This window comes from Phaseolus vulgaris, chromosome 5 (genome assembly GCF_051622355.1).
Source record: "Phaseolus vulgaris cultivar YP4 chromosome 5, ASM5162235v1, whole genome shotgun sequence".
Taxonomy (NCBI): domain Eukaryota; kingdom Viridiplantae; phylum Streptophyta; class Magnoliopsida; order Fabales; family Fabaceae; genus Phaseolus; species Phaseolus vulgaris.
Window position 1 is genome coordinate 33,585,101 of NC_143502.1, and position 22,689 is coordinate 33,607,789.

Below are 22,689 nucleotides of genomic sequence, written 5' to 3' on the forward strand. Positions count from 1 at the left end.
TAGCGTTAAGTATTAGGGATTAAATCAATTGGTAAATGAGAAATCCATACATTAAATTTGGCAATGATTGTTAACTTCAATTAAATTAACTGGTGTTGATTTCGGGAACTAAATTCTTTGACACATCTGGTAATTGAGGGTTAACTTTTTTATAATATTAAAAATTAAATTGACTGATTTACAGCTTTGAAAATTAGTTTGTTTTGATGCATTTTTTATTGAAATAAATCAAACTGCATATGAAGACAAGAATGGAGAATCTGTTAACAACCTAGGCATTTTGCATGCAGTAAGAGAGCTGCATAGAATTGCCCTATCACAAAAAAAGGACCCATTTACAGGTAGGTACAAACAGTTATATCTACTGATTCACGGGTCAAGAAAACCGCAAGAATGATAAGAGCTAATAGTCCCAAACACGCTCGCTTAATACCATTTGGTGTTAGTTTATGCATGACCACCTAACCCAAGCTCACAAACCAGCAAATCCCGCCATAAGAGTTATTCCAAACAAAACACCATGGATCCTTACCCCACCACCCTAGCTGTCTTTGGAATTAGTCTGCATGATTGCATCCTAAGACACTATCAACAAATGTTATGTTGTCCAAGTTTGCACTATCAATTAATGTCCCTTTTTTCTTCAAGCAGCAAAAATAGGTAGTTAACAAAATTAATTGGCTTACGCATTTGGATCTCAAAATTAACTGATGAAATTGAATTTCATTTCGTAAGTGGCATTGTAGGCCCCTACTACCCATCTCCATTTTAGTACCACCCTTTTACTTTTAACTTCTTTAACTTCTTTCTCTACATCCATCTTTATCCTTATTTTACTATCAAATTAACTCAACTATTAAAGGGTTTTTAAAGTACCTCTACCATTTCTACTACCCTGGGACCACCATGCTATATCACTGCAGGTGTAGAATCTTATGGCGTCCAAAAGTAATCCCAGACCACCAGTTCCATCCATTTAACATCAAAAATTATTATTTTATTATCATCTAATATTTTATTTTAAAAAGTTATTGCTATTTTTTACTAGTGTAAAGAAACTTTATTTTAAATACAATAATAAACTTTCAAATATTTCCCAATATATTTTCCTTTTTCAGTCCAAGCTCGACTTGAAATTGCTTATATTTGTATGTGAATCTCGAATTGGTTTCTCACTTTATTATTTACAGCATTCTGAGGTACCTCTTTCAAGATTTAATTCTTTTGGTGCAAGAATTATTCCATTTAAACCTGCATTCTTTAAAACCCAACTCTGCACCCAAACAACAGTTAACCAAATTCTCTATTAGTCTTTAAGAAATGGAGTTGAAGAAATATTCAGACTAGTGAGGGGAACACAAATGCATCTTAGGTAGCTACAAATGTATTGTAGAAACATGGTTAAATCTTCTCTCTTAGAATTATTTTTTCCTACCCCTGTTTCTTAATGTAAAAAAAATACAGATTGAGGTAAATAATGTAATAGAGATAACAAAAAGGTAGCTTAAATTTTTGTATAGAATATAATAACGTCTTTTCCATGAAAATATGGCTGGACAACATAGATATGCTAAGCATATAACATATAAATGTATCTTGGTTTCAATTTTATTGGATTGTTTTCTAGGTTTATCTAAATGTTCAAAAATATTTAAATACGCTACAAATGTCAATCTAAACTCATCAAAAGCTTATCTGATCCGAAACTCCAAAAAATTTATTCGAGTTGAAATTGAGACTAACTTATCAATGAAGTTTTTCGTTTAATTATTACAGTTAATGAAATCAAATGACTGTTATTTTAATATAAACAGTCTTTTGTCTGTAAAAGAATACTGATAAAAAAACAGACTAGACAAAAAATAATTATGCAGAATATCATAGAACCTTTTCTTTATCATATGTATAAGGTATATAGAGTAGATCCAAATTATAACATGTACAGTTCTTAGTTGGATTCTAATGAGTTATGGAAGATCAATAGAGATGAATTTGTTTGCTATCTAACTTTTCGCTTATCCATAAACTTGATTGAAAACAACGTAATTAACCTTTCATATATTATACAAGGGTTAGCAGTTTAATAAACAAACGTAATTATTGCTAAGTAATTGATGGAGCAATAAAATAGCAAAACTTGCTAGATTTTAGGTTTTAGTTGGTTTTCTATTTCTTCCTTGCTAAAGGACAATCTTTACTAAATAAAGGACATCAATGTTTAAATTTACACCTGTAAAGATACTTTGATTTCCCTTTTCTGGGTCTCAAATTTAATTTTCAATCGACTTCAGAAATTCAAAGTGCATCACTTGAAAAACTGGTATTCAATCCCAAACGAAATGCTCAAAGAATATAAAATTTCCGAGATTTATCCGTGATTATAATATTGATTGAATGTGATGATGTGTTGCCACGACAAAGATTGCATGCTTGCCATGTCTTGGAATCCACTTTCTGCACTTGTAAAGGCCAACATAACATGAAAATATCATGATTTGGCATCCCAAAGATTTAGCTTGTTGAGGGTAGGTTTACCACGTAGTTCTTACCACCACGCCATACTCGGTAGAGAAAATAAAGCTAAAGAATTTTTCATTATTAAAAGACAATACCATCACCAATCAGTCAAAATATTCCCTTATGCATTAAAACAAGATGAAATCCAAATTACTTAAAATTGTCACAAACTTAACAAATTCAGAAAGCAATGAACCTGCAACAATAATTAACAATAGCAATAGACTCCAGAGACACGTTATGTTTCTACGCGCTATTTACACTTTCATTCACTGTATTCACTACCATTTTCGTCACCATCTTCACCTTCTACATCAGCAACTCATTCACCCACGCGAGATCTGGGACATTTGACTCACCACCGACAACCTTGTTGTCGTTGCCTATGAATCTGTTGCTGCACAACTTAACATTTGTCGGTGTCCGAGTGGACGGTGGTGAATAAATAAATTGCTGCGGATCTTCGCAGCCAAAAGAAGAAGCACTGAGCGGTTGTCGTTGTTGTTGCTGTTCCTCGCAGTTCAGAGAAACATCAAACCAAGGCAAGTTCAATGGTTTGGCACCAGAAACAGGAGAGCCCTCGTTCAAACTCAAACCCTCCAAGGAGTTCACAAATTCAGCGAACGCTTCTTTGTAACTCACCACCCCATGATGAGGGTTTACATTCGCAGCACCATATCGGGAAATTGGAGAAACAGAAACCCCGTTTCGGGGTTTCAAAGGAGAAGGAGGTGGTGAGGAGGAGGACGATGGTGATAGCGGTGGCGAGTAATGAGAAATGTTGAAGAGGGTTGAAGTTGGAGAAGCGGTGGTAGAAGAAGAAGAAGAAGAAACACAGTGGCAAAACAAACAGCAGTTGTTGTTGGATCTTGAAGCATGGTTGAAGAGCTTGTTAATGCTCTTGGTGCATGACATGTCATCTGAAGAAGGAGAAGTTACCGGTAAAATTCTGAGCTGGCGAGGTGTGTGTGCAAAGAAACACACCTTTCTCTTGCAGTTCTTGCCATCCTTACAGGCCTCTGTCCTGTATTTGGCAGGGTGCAGCCAGCATTCAAATACGCCATGAGCGTATTCACATGCATCACCACGATTGCACCCTCCACGGCGATAATCAGGACATACAGTTCCCGAGTAGTGATACCGCCGAGGGTCGCGGCGGCGAGCCTTTTCGCCGGGGTGGGCAAAAGGGCAGTCAGTCCAGTCGTGACTCCGGCTTCGAGTGCACCGGCGGACCTTGAACTCAAACATCCTGAAGTGGTCGGAGGAGTAAGGGTCGTCCTCATCGGAGTCATCAAGGTTGTTGGAAGGCAGGAACTTTTGCAGCATGGTGTCGTCTGAGAACAAGTCCGATATGCCGCATGCAGCGGTGGCGCGGCGAGTGAGGAGCTTCCTTGGAGGGATGTCAATCTCTCTGAGGGTTTTCTTTGGAGAGAGGAATTGGTGAGAGGGGTGAAACTTGTGCTGCTGGGCACAGACACTGGTCATGTTGAGCACCTTGTGTGTGGTTTGAGTGAATGATGAAAGAGAAAGGGAATAATAAGAAGAAGAAAGAGTGAGTGAATGTGTTAATATGGAGGGAAAGAAAGGGGTGAGTTATATAGGGTGGTTGGTGAGAGAGAAAGTGAAGAACAACAAGGATGGGGTGTGGGGACAGTGAAGGAGGTGCGTGGCTGCATAGCATTTGGGATGAGCATGCAAAAGAGGGTATGTGGCAGTTTGATAATTCATTGGGGGCACCAACTTTAGCTATGTGTAATTCTCTTACAAGTTCTCTGTTACACATCTCATCACATCTAACATGACAATTCTAGATCACGTTAGGGTCTGTCCAAGAGGGTCCATCTAACTCACTTTCTTCTCTACTACTTCTTACTTCATTGCACTTGTTTCTCTTTATTCCTTTTTTCTTTCTTTCTCCTTTGACTCAAAAGAAGTGTTCATCAAATTTTTGACCAATTGTCCCTGCCTAAACGTTTCATTACAACAAGTTTAATTAGCACTCCTATAACGCGTGATTATGAGTCTGACAGTAACAAAAGGGATATGAAGAAAACTCATGTTCTCTTTGTAAAATAATGGTTCAACTACTGAAGAAGGGAAGTGGTTGAACCTTAAAAGAGATGTGATAACATATATGACGGATGAGAAACGGTCAATTATACTACTGCTATTGATTGCAGCAATTCAAAATTAAACTCTTTTGAATAAATTATAAAATAGTACTTCATTTTTTATCTGCATCATTCATCAATACAAATATGTCATGCTTTTTTGCTCACAAAGACTCATCTCTTCATCCTTTCAAACTAATGACCATAACATTAAACATAAAAGAAACTAATAATTAATAATCTTATATTAAAAGAGAGAAATAAAACATTGGAAGGAAATACAAGTACAGGTTTCTGAGGTATCCATGTCCATCCTAGAAAAATGAGTTTTTTGTGATCATTATTGACATGTTTTAAGGTAAAGTCATTTTGTCTTTGCTGCAATGTAGTAAGTAATGTAATTGTTATGTCAGTTTCAAGGTGTTGATTTGAATGAATAATGCAAATAACGTGAGCTTTATTAAAAGAAACTAGTCCCTGGTCATCTGGAAGTTAAAATTTGAGGGAAAATGAAGAAGCAGACCAAACTTTATGGCTTTAAAAAATTTCTGAACTTTCTTTCCCAATAAAGAATAATCAATCCACATAATGGATGAAATCATAACTGACACTTCCTCAATTTAAAGTTTTTTAAAGAAAAATATTAAGTTTTCACAACAATAAATTAATTAATATTTTTATTAATATAATTTATAAATAGAAAGTAAAAAAAAATGTGATTTGATCAATATAATTTTATAAAGTATTATATTTAATAAATTCTTTTTTTAGTTATAATTTATATCTTTTATATATAATGAGGATTTTTCTTGTAATTGTTCTTTTATGTACATATTTATTTATTTTTATATTAATATTTATATTTTATTATTTTAGAAATCTATAATAAGATACTTTTTATTTTATTATTATTTTGGACATTTTTGTTATTTCAATTTTTTGGTATTCATTCTTTTTTTTTTAATTTTATAATTTAAAAACTAAAAGTAACTTAACAACTTTTCACTTTTCTCTCTATAAAAAAACTTTTCACTTCTCTCTCTATTCAAAACTTCTCACACTTTTCTCTCAATTGCACTTAAACTGATGAACAATATTAATGTATCTGAAGTCTCACTACCTTCTCTCATGTTCTTATCTCTTGGAGACACGCGCTTCTATTCTCACTTTTTTTTTTCTTTTCTGTATGTACTTTCATCCTCATTTTTTCTATTCTAGTTTTGTTTCAAATTGTTCTATCTTCTTTACATGCATTGCATTTTTGTATATATAATTTTGTAAATAGTTTTTGTATTGGTTTACAAATGTCGTGCATGAAATTTGATCTCTTAGTTTAATTAAGACAAGTGACTCTTCTTCCAACGTGCTTTCTTCAATTCCCCTCACTCACTCTGTTTCCTTTGGTTCCAAATGATTAACTTTCTCAATTTCTTTTGTTTATAAGCCATTACAATTGTAAGCCTAACAACTCTTTTTTTTCTGGTTTCAGATATCCAACATGGCGTTGTTGTTTATTTCTTTACTATTTTTCTCAATAAAGAATAATCAATCCACATAATGAATGAAATCATACACTTCCTCAATTCAAAGTTTAGGAAAGAAAAATATTAAGTTTTGACAACTATAAATTGATTGATATTTTTATCAATATAATTTTATAAATAGAAAGTAGAAACTAATATGATGTGATCAATATAATTTTATAAATTATTATATTTAATAGAAAGTTATTTTTTAGTTATAATCTATATTTTTTAAATATAAGAGGATTGAGGATTCTATTAGTTTTTTTTACACATTTATTTGTTATTTTATTTTTATATAATATTTTATTTTATTATTATTTTTTACATTTCTGTTATTTCAATTTTTTGGTATTTACTTTTTTTTAATTTTATAATTTAAAAACTATAAGTAACTTAACAACTTCTCACTTTCCTCTCTATCAAAAACTTCTCACTACTCTCTCTATTAAAAACTTTCCACACTTCTATCTCAATTGCTCTTAAACAAACCGATCAGTTACAATATTAATGTTACTCCCTTCTCTCATATCCTTATCTCTTGAAGACACACCCATTCTCACTTTTTTTTTTCTTTTATGTATGTCATTTCATCCTCATTTTTTTCTATTTTTTCTACTTTTATTCCAATTGTTCTATCTCCTTTACATGTATTGTGTTTTTGTATATATGATTTTGTATACAGTTTTTGTATTGATTTATACATATGTCATTATTAAGCGCATGAAGCTTAATCCTTAATTGAATTAAAATGAGTGACTCTTCTTCCAACATGCTCTCTTCTCCAATTTCCCCCACTCACTATATTTCCTTCAGTCTCAAATGATTAACTTTCTCAATTTCTTTTTTATAAGACATTACAATTGTAAGCCTAACCATGTTTAGTTTTATGCATTTCAGGTTTCAGATGTCCACATGACATTGTTGCTTATTTCTTTACTATTTTCTCCTTAAATCCTTAACCATTCACTACTTCTTTTCTATCTTCAAAGTTAATTTTTGTAAGCCTTTAAAACTATAAAAAGATAAATGTTTTATTAAGCTTATTTACATGCTTTTGTTTTGTTCTCAAGCTTCTTGGATACGAAGGTGTAGAAGTTATTAAACCAAAATGATAAAGAAGACCAGAGGAGGGAGATGGAAACAAGTGTTTATTTATTCCCATTGACTCTCTTATGTAAAAAAAGTAAAGAAATGTTTACTAAAAGATGATGTTTATTTGTTCTGATGTAACATTAATGGTGACACTGAAGTTATTAATATTCTTTCTCATTTGTATATTTAATTGATGGATTTAGTTTTAATAAATATTATTAAATATATAATAGATATATGATCTCTTTTATTCAATTTTTAATATTAAGCGTAACTATATATAAATAATAAAATAAAAAATGTGAATACACCGGTGCAACAACAACATGTGTTTCCGCTAGCAATAATTGATAGTTATAATCTGAAGTGATACATTATTTTTTTTTAAACAAATAATAGAATATATGAATACCATATTGAAAGATTTTCTCAACCTCTATTTAAAAAAACTCAGAAAACATATTAAATTCATGAATTAACAATTCTTCCATATTTTAATTTGGTATGGTTTCAAGAAAAGGGATTCAAGTTTAAGTAGTTTGATTCATTTCCAACATTGTTTTTAAATACTATAGTAGTTGTTTTTAGGAATATTATAGTATTATCTATTTAACAAGGATTGTGATTATTTATAAATTGATTTTTTTAAGGAAATACCACCATTTCCCAAATTTAGTTAGCCAAGTTACATTATATGCTTTCTTAGACCCATTATGGTCTAATGTAATTTGTTTTTTCATAAATGTTATCTGAAAAAGAAAATAACTTGTCAAAGAAATAAACATATTTAGTTTTCTACGAATTAAATCAATGTGCATCTCAAATTTTGAAAATCTTCCTCTTTAACTTCTCTACGAGTGTTTATCTAAATTTATGAAAACTGAATCTAAGTTTGGCATTGATTTTGAAATCCAAGAGATGTAAATTGCAAAAAAGGATTCATGTTAATGCTGCAAAAATTTCTACTAAATTTCGTGAACTATTGATTTTAGCACATTTACATGACCAATTTTAAATATTGAGTTTAGCACATTTATATGACCAATTTTAACTATTGATTTTAGTACATTTAGCACTTACACGACCAATGTTTTCATTCTTTAAGATATCCTATATTCAGGAGTTCAAAGAGTAAAAAAAAAACACTCAAAGGAATCTCCTGAACTTTTGCTCCAATAATTAAGACAAAAAGGTATACGAAATTGTGAAAATTTCTTATTTCAAAATATACTTAAAGTCTTTTTAAATACAACTTGTTATAGTTAAAAATGAATGATATTAATTAGAGTATTCACTTTATATATATATATATATATATATATATATATCAAGCATCTCTTATATGCTCTGTTCCCCCACTTTTTTTTATTGTTTTTTATTAGATCATATTTTCAAATTTCTTCAATATTAAAGTTTAATTCTTCATTCAAGACTAATTTCCTAATTTTCAATTTAGACAATATAATAATATACGAAGAAAATAACATTGATATATTTAATGTTTATTCTTTTACATATCAATTTTTATCTTGTCTACATATACATTTAACTAATCGGATTCAACTTATGATGACACTATAGCTCTCGATCTTAGACTCAAGTCTTAGAGACTAACTAATCAGACCCAACTATTATCATGACACCATACATCTTGATAAAAAAATTGATTCATTACAAGAAAATTATTAAATAACAACTAAATTTATAGACAAAAAATAATTAGTTACTATATTGACTAAAATAGATATTATTTTACAGACTAAAAAGTTATTGATATCTGAAGTTGTTTTTATTATTAATAAAAAACTTATAAAATAATTTCTAAATTGATATATAAATTAGCTACCAAGGTTTTAACTACTAATATTTTATATTAGTTTATAAAAAACTAATAAAGACTAATTTAGGATATAAAGTAGTTAGTAACTAAAACCTTGGTAGCTAATGGTTAGGATATCAATTTAAAACTATTTTATAATTTTTCATTAATAATAAAAATTACTTTAGATACTAATAATTTTTTAATTTATAAAAGTATCTCTAATTTAGTTAATACAATAACTATTTATTTTAATTTCTTAAATTAATTTTTATTTAATAATTTTTTATAAAGTTTATATTCAACACAAATTCTAGAAAGTCGACATTAGATCTCTTCTAGAAAAAAATTGACATAAAAACTAATAATATAATTATTTATTTCTTTTTAAATATCAAAATATCACTTTTTTTATAATTTAAGTTAAAATATTGTGTTAAAATATTTCGTATTATAATACATGAAAAAAAACATATTTCATATACATAAAATTATTTATATTAATTTTTCACTTTTAACTTACTAAAAATACCTTTTAAAAAGCAAAACTGTGATTAAACACATAAACAATATAGAGTGATATTATGTACGTCATTGTTGACTTGGTAACATGTTTGTGTGGTATTAGAGTGAATAGTTTGAAACTGATGTTATCACAAGTTCAAGCTCACTCATTTCATTCAATGCAAACAACGTCACCTCCAATAAAACAAGGGAGAAAGTAGAAACGGCAAATAGTGCATTTATGATAGTAACAATTCTTTACAAATATATTAAATTCAAATGAAGATCAATAAATAATTAAATATAAAAGAGTCAGGTCAATAATGGGGTCTATTTATGAAAACTTCTAGAATTATTGAATAGCAGACTAAAACTAATGGACTTTGTTTACAATAATAAAAATGATATTTTTTATTAAACCATATGAACCCTCACTATTTTAACATCTTAAGCTTGGTATTATTAAATGAATATCTATATAAAAAAATATAAAAATATGTTAGGTGTAAAAATTAGTAGGGTTGTATACAATATAAAAAGGAGATGTTAGGTATAAAAGTTATAAAGTATAGATATCCTAACTTACTTGAATTATTTGAATGGAGAGATTGTTCATCCTCATAAATAAAATAAATGAGTAGTTTGAAGTTATTTAATAAATCTAACTTCCTTATAATGATTTTTAATATTAAATTAAGAAGTAAATTTAAATTTAAGTCATTTTTATAAAAAAAACTGATATATAAAATAATATTTTGTCTTACTTATATTATTTACTATTTTTTTAATAAAAAAATTAAGTAAGAATGATAAGAGTTAAGTTTGGTAAAAAATATTAATAATAAGTTGAGTATATATATTTTTTAAATTATTTTTATAAAAAAATTATGTTAAGTATTTGATATATCGGTTAGTGACGTTTTAAGTAACAATCATCTCTCTTATGAAAAAAAAGTATTATTGAAAAAAAAAATCTTATATAATCTATAAGTAATATGATTATCTAATAACAGGAAGAGAAACATTTAGAATTATTTGAGTTTGGAAATTAAGTTTAAGCAGTTTGGTTTGAATTATTAATTTTAGGTTGTTATTATAGTTTGTAAGTGAAAATCAAAAATATTTTTTTATTAGAATTTATATTTTAAAAGTATTAAATATTTAGTTTAAATTGTTTATGACGTGCACTATTTTTATTCGTGATATTATTTTTCTGAAAAGGATTTTATTAAGGAGGAAAAGTGTAAGGATTTAAGAGAGTGGACGTGAGAATTTGAAATAAAAGTATGAAAAAAGTGAATGTATTTGGATTGATGTATGTTAGAGTCAATTTGTGACAAAAATTTATTGAAATTTGTGAGTGATGTGATAGTTGTGAGAATATTTTGATTATTTTTAAAGATGTAAAATATAAAATTATAAATTTATCCTTGTCTTTAAAAAAATAGAATAATCAAATATTAGTTATTTTTGTGTAGATTTGGGTGAATTAAAATTATGTAAGTTATTTATGATATCATTGAATAATTAATTTCAAAAAAATACGATTACTTGATGAAAAATAATTTACATGTAAAATTATCAATATATGTAAAAATTGTAAATTACTGTACATAAATAAATAATTTAAATATTCATAAATTTAAAAAATATAATTAGAAAATAATTTTATATTAAATGTAAATAGTACTATTATTATATAATTTTATTATTATAAATAATTGTTCCTGCCGGTTGACTCGAAACGCCTTCGTGCATCTACGTCACACTCACACTCAGAGTCCATGCGTTCGCTGTCGTGGTTCCTGTAATGAACACCTAAAACACAAAGACAATGGGCGCGCTAGCGGTCGTTTGCACTCCGACGCTCAAGTCAGTACTAGGGCTAGGAAACACCAAAAACTGTATACTCTTGCTTCTGTGTGTGTTAACGACGCAAGAGGATTCTTTTTTTCTGGACAAGCTGTTTAACTTACTATTTATAGACTGAAAACTAGGGTTTCCTGTTTACCTGAAACAGGCCTTTCTGGTGGGCGGGCCCAGCACTGTTGTTACCTTACTCTTAGGATAACCTAGCGTGTGGGGTCCTAACTGGAGTGCAACCTCTGACGGGATGACCACCTGGATGCCTCCTCATGCATCTCATCTCTAGGGTCACCCGCCTCTGGGAGTGCCCTAGCTGTTCACGTACCATGCATGCAGCTCGCCCCTAATCGTGGCCCATGCTGGTCATATCCTTTCAGTGGCTTCTATACTTCGTGTCACGCCTGAACACGTCGTCCACTCTGCACGCATGACACTCGTGATCTAGGCTTCTCCCTTACTGATAACTGGCGTGTGATCTAGGATCCACTTTCGCGGCCCATCTCTACTATATGGACTTCTGATGTCCGACCTCTCCACACTGCTAAGTGGCAAGTCGGTGCATCCTGATGACCGATGTCTGACCACTCTCCGTTCCTTTGGCGCACGTGTTTTGCGAAGTACTGGCTCGCACTGCTCGTGGGACCTGCTTACGTGGCGCCAACATCACTAGTGGTTTAGTCAACGCCCGGGGACTGATCAGTACATAAGCCCCCAGCCTCGAGCTGTAACTCGTTCAACGAAGAGGCTAAGTCTTCGCCTTGGGTGATCTACGTGGCTCTGTGCAACAGAACGTAAATGCGGCGCCAAAGTGGTGTCTTTCTGGGCCTGTCTTATCTATGCACACGTGTCTTGATCAACGGCTAGGGTTTAACGTCGCTTACGCTTCTTCGTTTGCCTTTAAACTTTGGAAAACGTGCGCGTCTAATCGCTTGTTACATCATCCTCCGAAACTATTATCATTTCGCCTTCCTCCCCAAGCATTCTCACACTCCTTCCGCGCGTTTCTGTTTTCATTCGCTATCGTTTGCAGGTATGAACACTGACTCTCATTCACCCATGTTTACTTGGTTCTGGATAACTGCCTGTTTGCTTTAATCTTCGTATCGATTACTTTCTGTTTCTGGGTTCCCTTTTGATTTAAGAACCTCTGGACTCTAGGAGGTGTTGTTTCTTGTCACCGTAACGTCGTGTTTGCGCTTTTCTTTCGTGTATTCGCATGGTTTATATCTCCAAATCTCTTGAACTTTGTATGCAGGCATGGGTTTGACCGAAGAGAAGCGGGACAAGTTGACTGACATTCTCACTCGTCTTCACGGGGTTTCTAGGGACGTGGGCACTTCCCTTCAGCACGCCCGTGCCCTCGCCGCCTCTGCGTCTTCACCTGTTCCCTCCAATCCTGGGGTTTCGGTCTCTCTTCCCGCCGTTCAACCATCTCCCACTTCCCTCTCCTGTCGGGGTAAAGCCGTGGTGATTGAGTCGGACGAGGATCCTACTGAGGGGCCAACCTTCAAAAAACCCAAACCTACTCCAATGACGGTATCACACTCTTCTTCCTCTGGTCGCTCTGCCTCGCCTCGTGGTTGCTCGATGACTGGTGCCCCTACTCTTTCTGCCCCTAAACTGCCTCTTGTCCTTCAACATGTCATCAAGGGCTTTCAGCAAGAGGCAACTGTGGACCTAGATGGAGCTGCTGCCAGGGAGAAACTGGGTTTCAACTTCGGGGGGCTTCTCGCTCAGTTCAATGTCCTATTGTCCAAGGCTGAATCTGGGGACTCCTCGACAGCTCGCTCGTTTGCTGCCCGCAAGGCGACTCTGAGAGAATAGTTGGTCCACTTCTTGAAGCTTCTCCACACCAAGCGCCAAGGGGTTACTACGCTGGAGGCGAAAGTTCTGTCCCTGCGGGTTCAGGTCTTTGAGCTGGAGGAGGCCGAGGAGGAGTCCAAAGCCAATATTACGGAGCTTAAACAAAGGTCCGCCAACCTTGAGGTGCAACTGGGTCAACAGGCCAGAAGGTTCGAGGAAGCCGAGGTTGACCTGACCGGAGACGTCCTGGATGCTTACGAGGAGGGTTTCAAAGATAATCTCGCTCAAGTTGCTTGTGTACATCCAAGAATGGACACTACACCCTTTTCCACGTCGAACTTGGTTGATAATGGGAAGATTGTTCCTAGGGTCTTTACTTGACTTGTATTGACGCGCAAAATCTTTTATCTGCTTGCTACTTTTACTATCCGAACATATATCTGCTTTTATTTCTATATGTTGAACCGCATTTCGATTTTACAACTGCTCCTGTCGTGGTGCCTGGCGCCACGATATTTCCTTGGATGTTTTGTTGCATGTTCCCCTTATCGTTGGGAGGGTTTTCACTGTGAACTAGGTTGTTTCGCCCTAGCGTTCTTCGCGGGGGAACAAACTCTTAACTATCCTCGTCTTCGCCCAAAGGCGCAGAGGGTTTATCTGTCAAATTATTTTGCTTTCTGTTGGCACTTTCACTCACGAGGGGAGGTGTTCTCTACGAACCTACCTTTCTGCTCGCAAGACTTCTAGCGCAGGAGAAATTAGTTTTGAACTGACCTCAGCTTCGCTCAAGGGTGAGGAGGATTTGACTAATAACTGACCTCAGCTTCGCTCGAGGGCAAGGAGGATTTAACTATTAACGTTTAACCCTAGCGCTTTCACTCAAGAGGGGAGGTGTTCTCTGCGAACCTACCTCTTCGTCTACGATACTTCAAACGTGAGGCAAACAAATGTTTAACTGACCTCAGCTTCGCTCGAGGGCGAGGAGGGTTTATCTGGTAATTATCACGTTTAAACTTGGCACTTTCACTCGAGAAGGGAGGTGTTCTCTACGAACCTACCTCTCCGCCCACGAGACCTCTAACGCAAGGTAAACAAGTTCTGAACTGACCTCAGCTTCGCTCAAAGGCGAGGAGGATTTAACTGGTGAACTATTTCGTTCAACCTTGGCATTTTCACTCGAAAGGGGAGGTGTTCTCTATGAACCTACCACTCCGCTCACAAGACCTCTAACACAAGGAAAACAAGTTATTAACTGAATTGTACATAACTCGGGAAAAATGCTTCAATTATTCGGGGACCTCATTAAAAAACCCTTGTAAGGGAAAAAGGGTGTCCTCTAATACCACGTACAATATTCCTGTTTTAACTGAAATACACTTGTAGTCGACTATGTTCCGTGTATGAGGAACCGAGCCTTGCTTATGTTAGAATGTATGGCTTTAAACTAGAGGGGGGGTGAATGGTTTAAAGAGGAATTTCGAAAACTTTTAAGCCTTGAATGAAATTGCTTCGAGAATATCTTGATAAAGAAATCAGTTTTTCAAAACACAAAGCAAAAAGCACAGCACCAGAAAAAAATCGGTTGTTTCACAGAAACAATCAATTGTTTATACCATTTTACAAAAATAAAAATTGAATTTAAAGAGTTAAGGGATAGAGAAAATGCACACAGAGATTTATACTGCTTCACTTTAAACCCAGAGCTACATCTAATCTTCTCAGAAACCACTGAGGAATTCCACTAAGCAATCAAACCTAGATCACTTACAACACAACCAAGAAAGTGACCGTGATCCCCTCAAGACACACACTTCTCTTGGTCAACACACCAACACTAAGAATGTTGATCTTGATCCCCTCAAGAACACACAACACTTCTCAGCAAACACACAAGGTTTCTTTCAACAGATACAAGGATTACACTTATTACAGAAGCAAATCTGAAATCAATACAAGAGAAAATCCTAGCTCACACTCTTTGATCAATCTCAATCTCTAAGCAATCTCAACTTTTCAAAAACTCAAAATCAGTGAAAAACTCAAATCTATTTTTCTGTATATATCAAAGTTGTTGTTTGTTATCAAATCTTAACAAACTATTAATTGCCTTTAAAGATTGGTCAAAGCATTAAACACTGGAGCGTAAACAGTTAGAAAATCATTTAATGCTCAGTCAAAGCACAAACCATTTTTCTGTTATGGTACCAAAACAAACAATCGGTTGTTTCCACGAATCAATCGGTTGTTTTGGTTTTAACAGCTCAACCATTTGAAAAACAGTTTTCAACCTTTTCTAAAAACTCCTAAGTATAAAACAATCGGTTGTTTCGACAAAACAATCGGTTGTTTTTCACTTAGTTTGAAAAACACTTTTCTTTTAAAAAGATTGAGAATGCCTATGCTTTGGATTCAATCAATGAGTGGATTACAATACTCAATCTACCTCAGATCCTATCTAAGACAGCTCAGCAACAGCAAGCACAGTCTAGTCTTCAACATCCTTCAAAGGGTTTGGATTCTTCAAAGCTTGAACATCACTTGGTTCAACAGCTTCCACGCCTAAACATGCGCGCGTCATTCCGAAAGATCTTTATTTTCCTGGGAAAATTGGTCCGCACGGGGGAGAGCGGGTGTGATGGTACCTGAAGTTTTTCTCCAGGCTCTTAGCATACTCTGCTTCCCCTGGGCGTAAGAGCTTGAAACTGACCATGCCTTTGTTCAGGGTCGAACCGATCGCCTAGTCGATCATCATTGATTATCCCGGTTCTGGACTCTACGATCTTCTCAACCGGGGCTTGCTCCGTTTGACCGGGGGCGTTGCTTAAGTTGGAGACTCTCTCTCCAATCTCTCTATCTCTGAAGTTTCCAAACGGATCAGATTTGGTCCTGCGGGCGATTTCTGCTACATGTCCGTCGGTCTTGGGGCGACTGACCTCATGAAAGGGGGCTCTCTCGATATACGGTGGTCCACTAGCGACCATGGACACCCCTCGCCTCGTTTTGAGGCTATTCTCGTAGCACCGTCGGGCCTCCTTCTGATCTAACTTGATCGTAATCACCTTCCCTGTTAGGTTTGGTAACTTCATCTTCATGTGCCTTGTTGATGGCACCGCCCCTAACCTGTTTAGCGTTGGTCTACCCAACAACATATTATAAGCAGAGGAGGCGTTGACGACAAAGTACCTGATGCTCTTCGTACGTGACGCGGTGCAATCCGTGAAGGTGGTCCTTAACTCCAAGTATCCCCGCACCTCTACCTGGTCTCCTGTGAAACCGTAGAGACAGCCGTCTTAGGACCTTAGCATGTTGAGAGATAGTTGTAGCTTGTTGAAAGTCGTCCAGAACATTACGTCCGCCGAGCTTCCCTGATCTACTAGCATGCGGGGTACCTTCCTTCCTATGGTTACCGCTGAGATCACCACTGAATCGTTGTCATAGGGTACAACGTCCTCTAGGTCGGCCTTGGTAAAGACCAGGTTTACGTCGAAGGCTTCGTCGGTTCTTGGTGCTTCTACCGACATCACCGTTCGCACGTATCTCCTTCGTTGAGAAGCGGTACAGCCTCCGCTTGAGAACCCTCCTACGATGGTGTGGACCTCACCATGTACGGGGACTTCGTGCCCCGGGCCGCCCCCTGTTGCCGCTGCGTCCTTGGTCCTCTGTTTCTCCAGCAGATAATCTCTTAGGAGACCGCTCTTCACCAGCTCATCTAGCTGGTGTCCCAGCGTTAAGCAATTGCGTATGGGTGGTCGTACGCTTGGTGAAACTCATACCATGCATTCTTGTTAGGCCCGAGCTTCTTGTCAGTCTTGGGAGGCACCTTTAGTCTCTCCGCTATGTTTGGGATAGCGATGAGATCTTTCAGCTCTAATATGAAGTCGTGCCTTGGCGGCACGTTATCTCTACCACGCCCCCTCGTATTGGGCCTTTGATAGGGTTGCTGCTTCACGGGGGTCGTCATCTTTGTCGTCGCCTCATGGACCCTTGGGGCTTGAGGGCGACCTGCTGCGCGTGGCCGCATGGGGACCACGCATGTGCGCTTTTCACTAAGTTCCTCCTCTGTCGTGATGTGTGTCATCGTGCAGCGCTTTATCTCAGCAAAGGTCTTGGGGTGGTTCCGGATGAGTGATTCGCTGAAGGGTCCCAACACGATGCTCTTCCTAAACGCATGCACCATCATCTTTTCTTCTGTGAGGTTCAACCTCACCACATGTACCTCAAAACGGTAGAGGAACTCCTTCAAAGACTCTCCTTGATACTGTTTCACATAAAAGAGGTCGTAGGAAACAGACCGGGGGGGGGCTCGATTCGCGAGGTATTGCGCCTTGAACAACTTCGTGAGTTGCGGGAACGACGTTACATGGCCGTCAGGGAGGCTCATGAACCACTCCATCGCCGTTCCTGCCAAAGTGCTCATGAACAGCTTGCATCGCACCGCATCGGAACCCCCAACCAGCAGCATCTGTGTATGGAAGGTCACAAGGTGGGCATCTGGGTCTTCCATACCGGTGAAGGTCACCTTGGGCCCCACAAGCGTGGCTGGTATCACTGCATCCACAGTCTCTGTCGAGAACGGTGTTGGGAATTCTCTAGGTGACGTCACAGGCCCCTGATCTGCACCCTCACGCTCAGTCGTGTGGGTTTGCAGGTTTCTGCGCAGCTCCTAATTCATGGCCTGCGACGCTACCAAATCAGCTTGGATGCATTCTTGGTTTGCTCTTGACATGGCCACTTCCTACTGAAGGGCCCGCATCATCTCCATGATTTGTTGCAGGGTGAGGGCCTCACCCCCGTTTGGCGCAACAGGTCCTTGCCTCGTACTTCTCATCTCTTTGGATTTTTCTGGTTCTTGCAGGTGGGACAATGTTTTGTATCGTGCCCCACGGTGGGCGTCAAATGTTCCTTCTAGTTGACTCAAAATGCCTTCGTGCGTCTACGTCACACTCACGCTCAGAGTCCCTACGTTTTTGGTGTTCGTTGTCGTGGTTCTTGTAATGAACTCCTGAAACACAAAGACAATGGGCGCCCTAGCGGCCGTTTGCACTCTGACGCTCAAGTCAGTATTAGAGCTAGGAAACACCAAAAATTGTATACTCTTGCTACTGTGTGTGGTAATGGCGCAAGAGGATTCTTTTTTCTGGCCAAGCTGTTTAACTTACTATTTATAGACTGAAAACTAGGGTTTCCTATTTACCCGAAACGGGCCTTTCTGGTGGGCGGGCCCAACACTGTTGTTACCTTACTCTTAGGATAACCTAGCGCGTGGGGTCCCTAACTGGAGTGCAACCTCTGACGGGATGACTGCCTGGATGCCTCCTCGTGCATCTGATCTTTAGGGTCACCCGCCTCTGGGAGTGCCCTAACTGTTCACGTACTATGCATGCAGCTCGCCCCTGATCGTGGCCCTTGCTGGCCATATCCTTTCAGTGGCTTCTATACTTCGTGTCACGCCTGAACACATCATCCACTCTGCACGCATGGCACTCGTGATCTAGGCTTCTCCCTTACTGATAACTGGCGTGTGATCTGGGATCCACTTTCGCGACCCATCTCTACTATCTGGAATTCCGATGTCCGACCTCTCCACACTGCTGAGTGGCAAGTCGGTGCATCCTGATGGCCGATGTCTGACCACTCTCCGTTCCTTTGGCGCACGTGTTTTGCGAGGTACTGGCCTGCGCTGCTCGTGGGACCTGCTTATGTGGCGCCAACATTACTAGTGGTTTAGTCAACGCCCGGGGACTGGTCGGTACAATAACTAAATATTTTTGTATTAAAATTTTATTTTATTATTAATTTTATTAATTATTATTTCATTTTGTTAGAATATTTGTGTTAGTTAAATTTATGTAATAATTAATATATGTAAAAAAGATAAAATTGGAAAAATCATAGTGGTAAGCTAGCTTTCCCTAGCCTTCTCTTCATTTCAGATAAAGATGATATTTATTATTAATGGATATATCTTTCTCTTCTCTCCTGCACAAATCCTTGGATCCAAATGAATGATATACTCTAATTCCCTACCCGTGAACAATAAATCACTAGAAACAAACACTACAAGAAATAATGATGGTAGAGTCCCCATAAGAGCGACGCAAAGAGCAGAAGAGATATACGCTACATGGGGCTAGTCTGGGCTTAGCGTCCCAATAGAAATGGAAGTTATTTTTTTGGTGACTATGCATTAGAGACGGCCTCTAATAAAACAAAAATTTACAAGGTAGTGTTGACTAAGCCTACATAAAGAAAATATATTATCTAACTCAACCTCATAAAACCGGTTTATAAGGTGAGGTTTACACCCACTTATATACTAATCTCTAGTCGATGTGGGATCTCCAACACACCCCCTCACACTGATGCTACCAACTTGTGTGTGAGACTGTATATTATGGGTGGTCGATAATGGTGATCGATAGCAGGTGGCCTGATAAGCCTGACAAAGAATCACTAGGATAGGCTCGAAATGGCTATGATACCATATTAAGAAGTGGACTTTAAGTCAAACTCAACCTTATAAAATCAGCTTATAAGGTGAGGTTTGCACCAACTTATATACTATGAAACTTAGCATTGCCGTCGAGGACACTACGTGAGAAAGCAAATGTGAGTAAATTGTCGTCATTGGAAACACTACCTGGGAAACAAATATTAGTGTCACCTAGACTTAAGTTAAATGTAATAAAATATTAACTTGCATTCACTTTGTGTCCCTCATTCTAGACGCTAACTTATTATTATTATTTTAATAATTTTTAACTTGTATCCACTTTATGTCTATATTCTACACTCAATATTATTTTGTCACTTAATTTTTTTCATTGCATCTACTTTGTGTCCCCATTCTAGTATTATTATTTTAATAATTTTTAGTGTGAGTTAACGGTCTCCATTGTGGACACAATATTTGACATTTAATTTTGTGTCCAACTTGAGTAGACTTCACCTTTGCTAGTGACTTCTATTTTGTAGCTTCTGCTTTTTGTTGACTATTAAAATGAATTTTTCTTATAGTGAAACAAGCCCTAAACATGATAAAAAGTAAAATATTTTAATTTCCTTAAGTCTATTTAGATTAGAGAGGGATGTGTGAAAATTGAAAAAAATAATTCAAATATATTTTATCCAACCACATTACAGCCAGATCCATAGAATAATAGTCTATTAATCGTTCAATTAATTTTATTTATTTATTTTAATTATTTCTAATTTACAATGTAATATTAATATACTAAGAATATTTTTTTTATTATTTTTATTCTCTTAATAATATTCTCTTAAATATATATTATGAATGTTTTAATAAAACTAATATTAGATCTTAATTTACATTACTAACTTGTAAGTTACTTGAACTAATAGAAAAATATTTAATAAAATGTTCTAAAGAGATTATTTTGTAAACTTTTAACTTATAAATTAAAAAGCTACCGTTTATAAATTAAAAATTACTTAACTTTGAACTTATACATTATAATTTATTTAGTTTTATTTCTTTATTATTTTTATATTTTAATTTTTAAAACTTTTGAATATTTATTTTAATGATGATATAATTTTTAGTATATATTGTATTTCTTAGTTCTTTTATGTAGTTCAATTTTTTATTTAAAATTAACATTACAAATTTAAATAACTAATATTTCATTACATATGAAAAATATATACAATATTTTAAAAAAAGTATTAAATTTTTTTAATACTTTTATTTATTTTTTAAAATATTTTTAATACAAATTATTTTTAAATATGAAATTATAATAATTTAATAATTTTTTTTTTTTAATTTTTTATTTATTTATATAAAAAAAAACTTACATAATTACCTTTTTATGCTATTTTATATTTTTTTAATTAGTTTATTAACTAATTTTATCAAAGATCTCTAATAAGCTAATGTATTATCTTAGAATTTATAAAGACTTATCAATAAGCAATTAACTTATAACTTATAATTTAACACCATAAAATAAATCCTAATTTTTTTCTTCTTTCACCCATATCAGGGAAACCTCCATTACAAAAATAATGATTTTAAGACTTAAATATTACAAGATCTTTCTATTTTAATATCTTAATCTTACATAATTAAAAAATTTAAAATATTAATATAAAACCAAGTTATAAGAATAAAAATATTTTGAATTAAAAATAATTATATCTACTAATTATTAAGTGTTTTTTTTTCTTTTTGTCTATTTGCAATGGTGGCTAACAAATTGTTTTTGTTGTTGTTGGCTAGTTGATGAGAATGGATATTTTGGTGTGTCTATTGAGATAGGTTCTCTTGGACATTGATACTTTATAGGGTTATTCAATACATATAATCTCATTTTTTAATAAGGTTGAGATCCTTAAAATATTTTTTTTTCTGAGAAAAATATATTTACTAATACTTAAATATAAATTAATCATTTATTAAAAAGTAAACATTATAAAAAATATTACAAGTGATTTAACATAAGATCCCCGAAAACTAAATTAAAGTATTATAAAATGTTGATTCAATTACATTGCTGTTAAAAGTTTAGTATTAAAGTGTTTGTATATTATAGTTTGAAGGATAATATTTAAATAACATGGGTTTGGCATCACCCCACAATCAGGTTTTCTTCCTTGGCATGTCAGAAGAAATTTGCAGAGCAGTGTGGTTGTTCAGGAATCTATCCGGAAAGAATATGTGCTGGAGAAAATCTGAAATAAATCAAGATTTTTGCATGTAAAAAATAACTGTATATTTTAACCCTTTTAATTTTTAATTTTTAACTCATCTCATCATGAAAATAAAAATAAAATTCTTGAACTCTCTTTATATTTAATATTTTGTATTTGCAAATATATATTTATATTTTAAAATACTCACAACTATTAAACAATTTTAAATATGACAAATTGAAAATTGAAAATTAATTTCACAAAATTACATTAATTATGTATAAGGGATTGTCTATTTTTATATGAAATTGTTTATATATGTTTTTAAGTCTTATTTGATATTATTAAAATATATAACAAAGTTTTTAAATAAGATTAATGAGTAAATGATTTTGAAAAGTTTTCATATTTGAGAATGTAACACATTTTATATTAAAAATCTCAAATATCAAGTGTTTCAACTATTTGTTATTGATTATAAACATTTTCGTATACTAGTACATTAATGATTAAGTTTAAAATTGTATCTACTAGAAAGTTTTTGAAGAATAGAGCACGTGCATTTTCCATATCAAAAATTGTTTGAAATATATTTTGTGAAAAGATACATCGGTTAAAATGTAATTATACTTTAATGTTCAAACTTTGTATTAACTTGCAAAGTATTTGAAATGGATTTACGGTAAAATATTTAAGAAAAGAAAGTCTTGATAATTCATAAAATATAAAAGATATTGTTTCATTGATACCAATTATTATGTTGATTATAATGTTCACTTACATTGATATTATT

The 22,689-nt window shown here is 34.5% G+C and overlaps 1 protein-coding gene across 1 annotated transcript; it reads right to left on the reverse strand.

Annotated features, from left to right (window-relative positions):
- Window positions 1-2,621: 2,621 nt before the first annotated feature.
- LOC137835447 (Zinc finger C-x8-C-x5-C-x3-H type family protein) lies at window positions 2,622-4,081 on the reverse strand. Its single transcript, XM_068643967.2, has one exon. It carries the CDS (start codon window positions 4,000-4,002, stop codon window positions 2,827-2,829), a length of 1,176 nt encoding a protein of 391 aa, XP_068500068.1. The 5' UTR covers window positions 4,003-4,081; the 3' UTR covers window positions 2,622-2,826.
- Window positions 4,082-22,689: the final 18,608 nt, after the last annotated feature.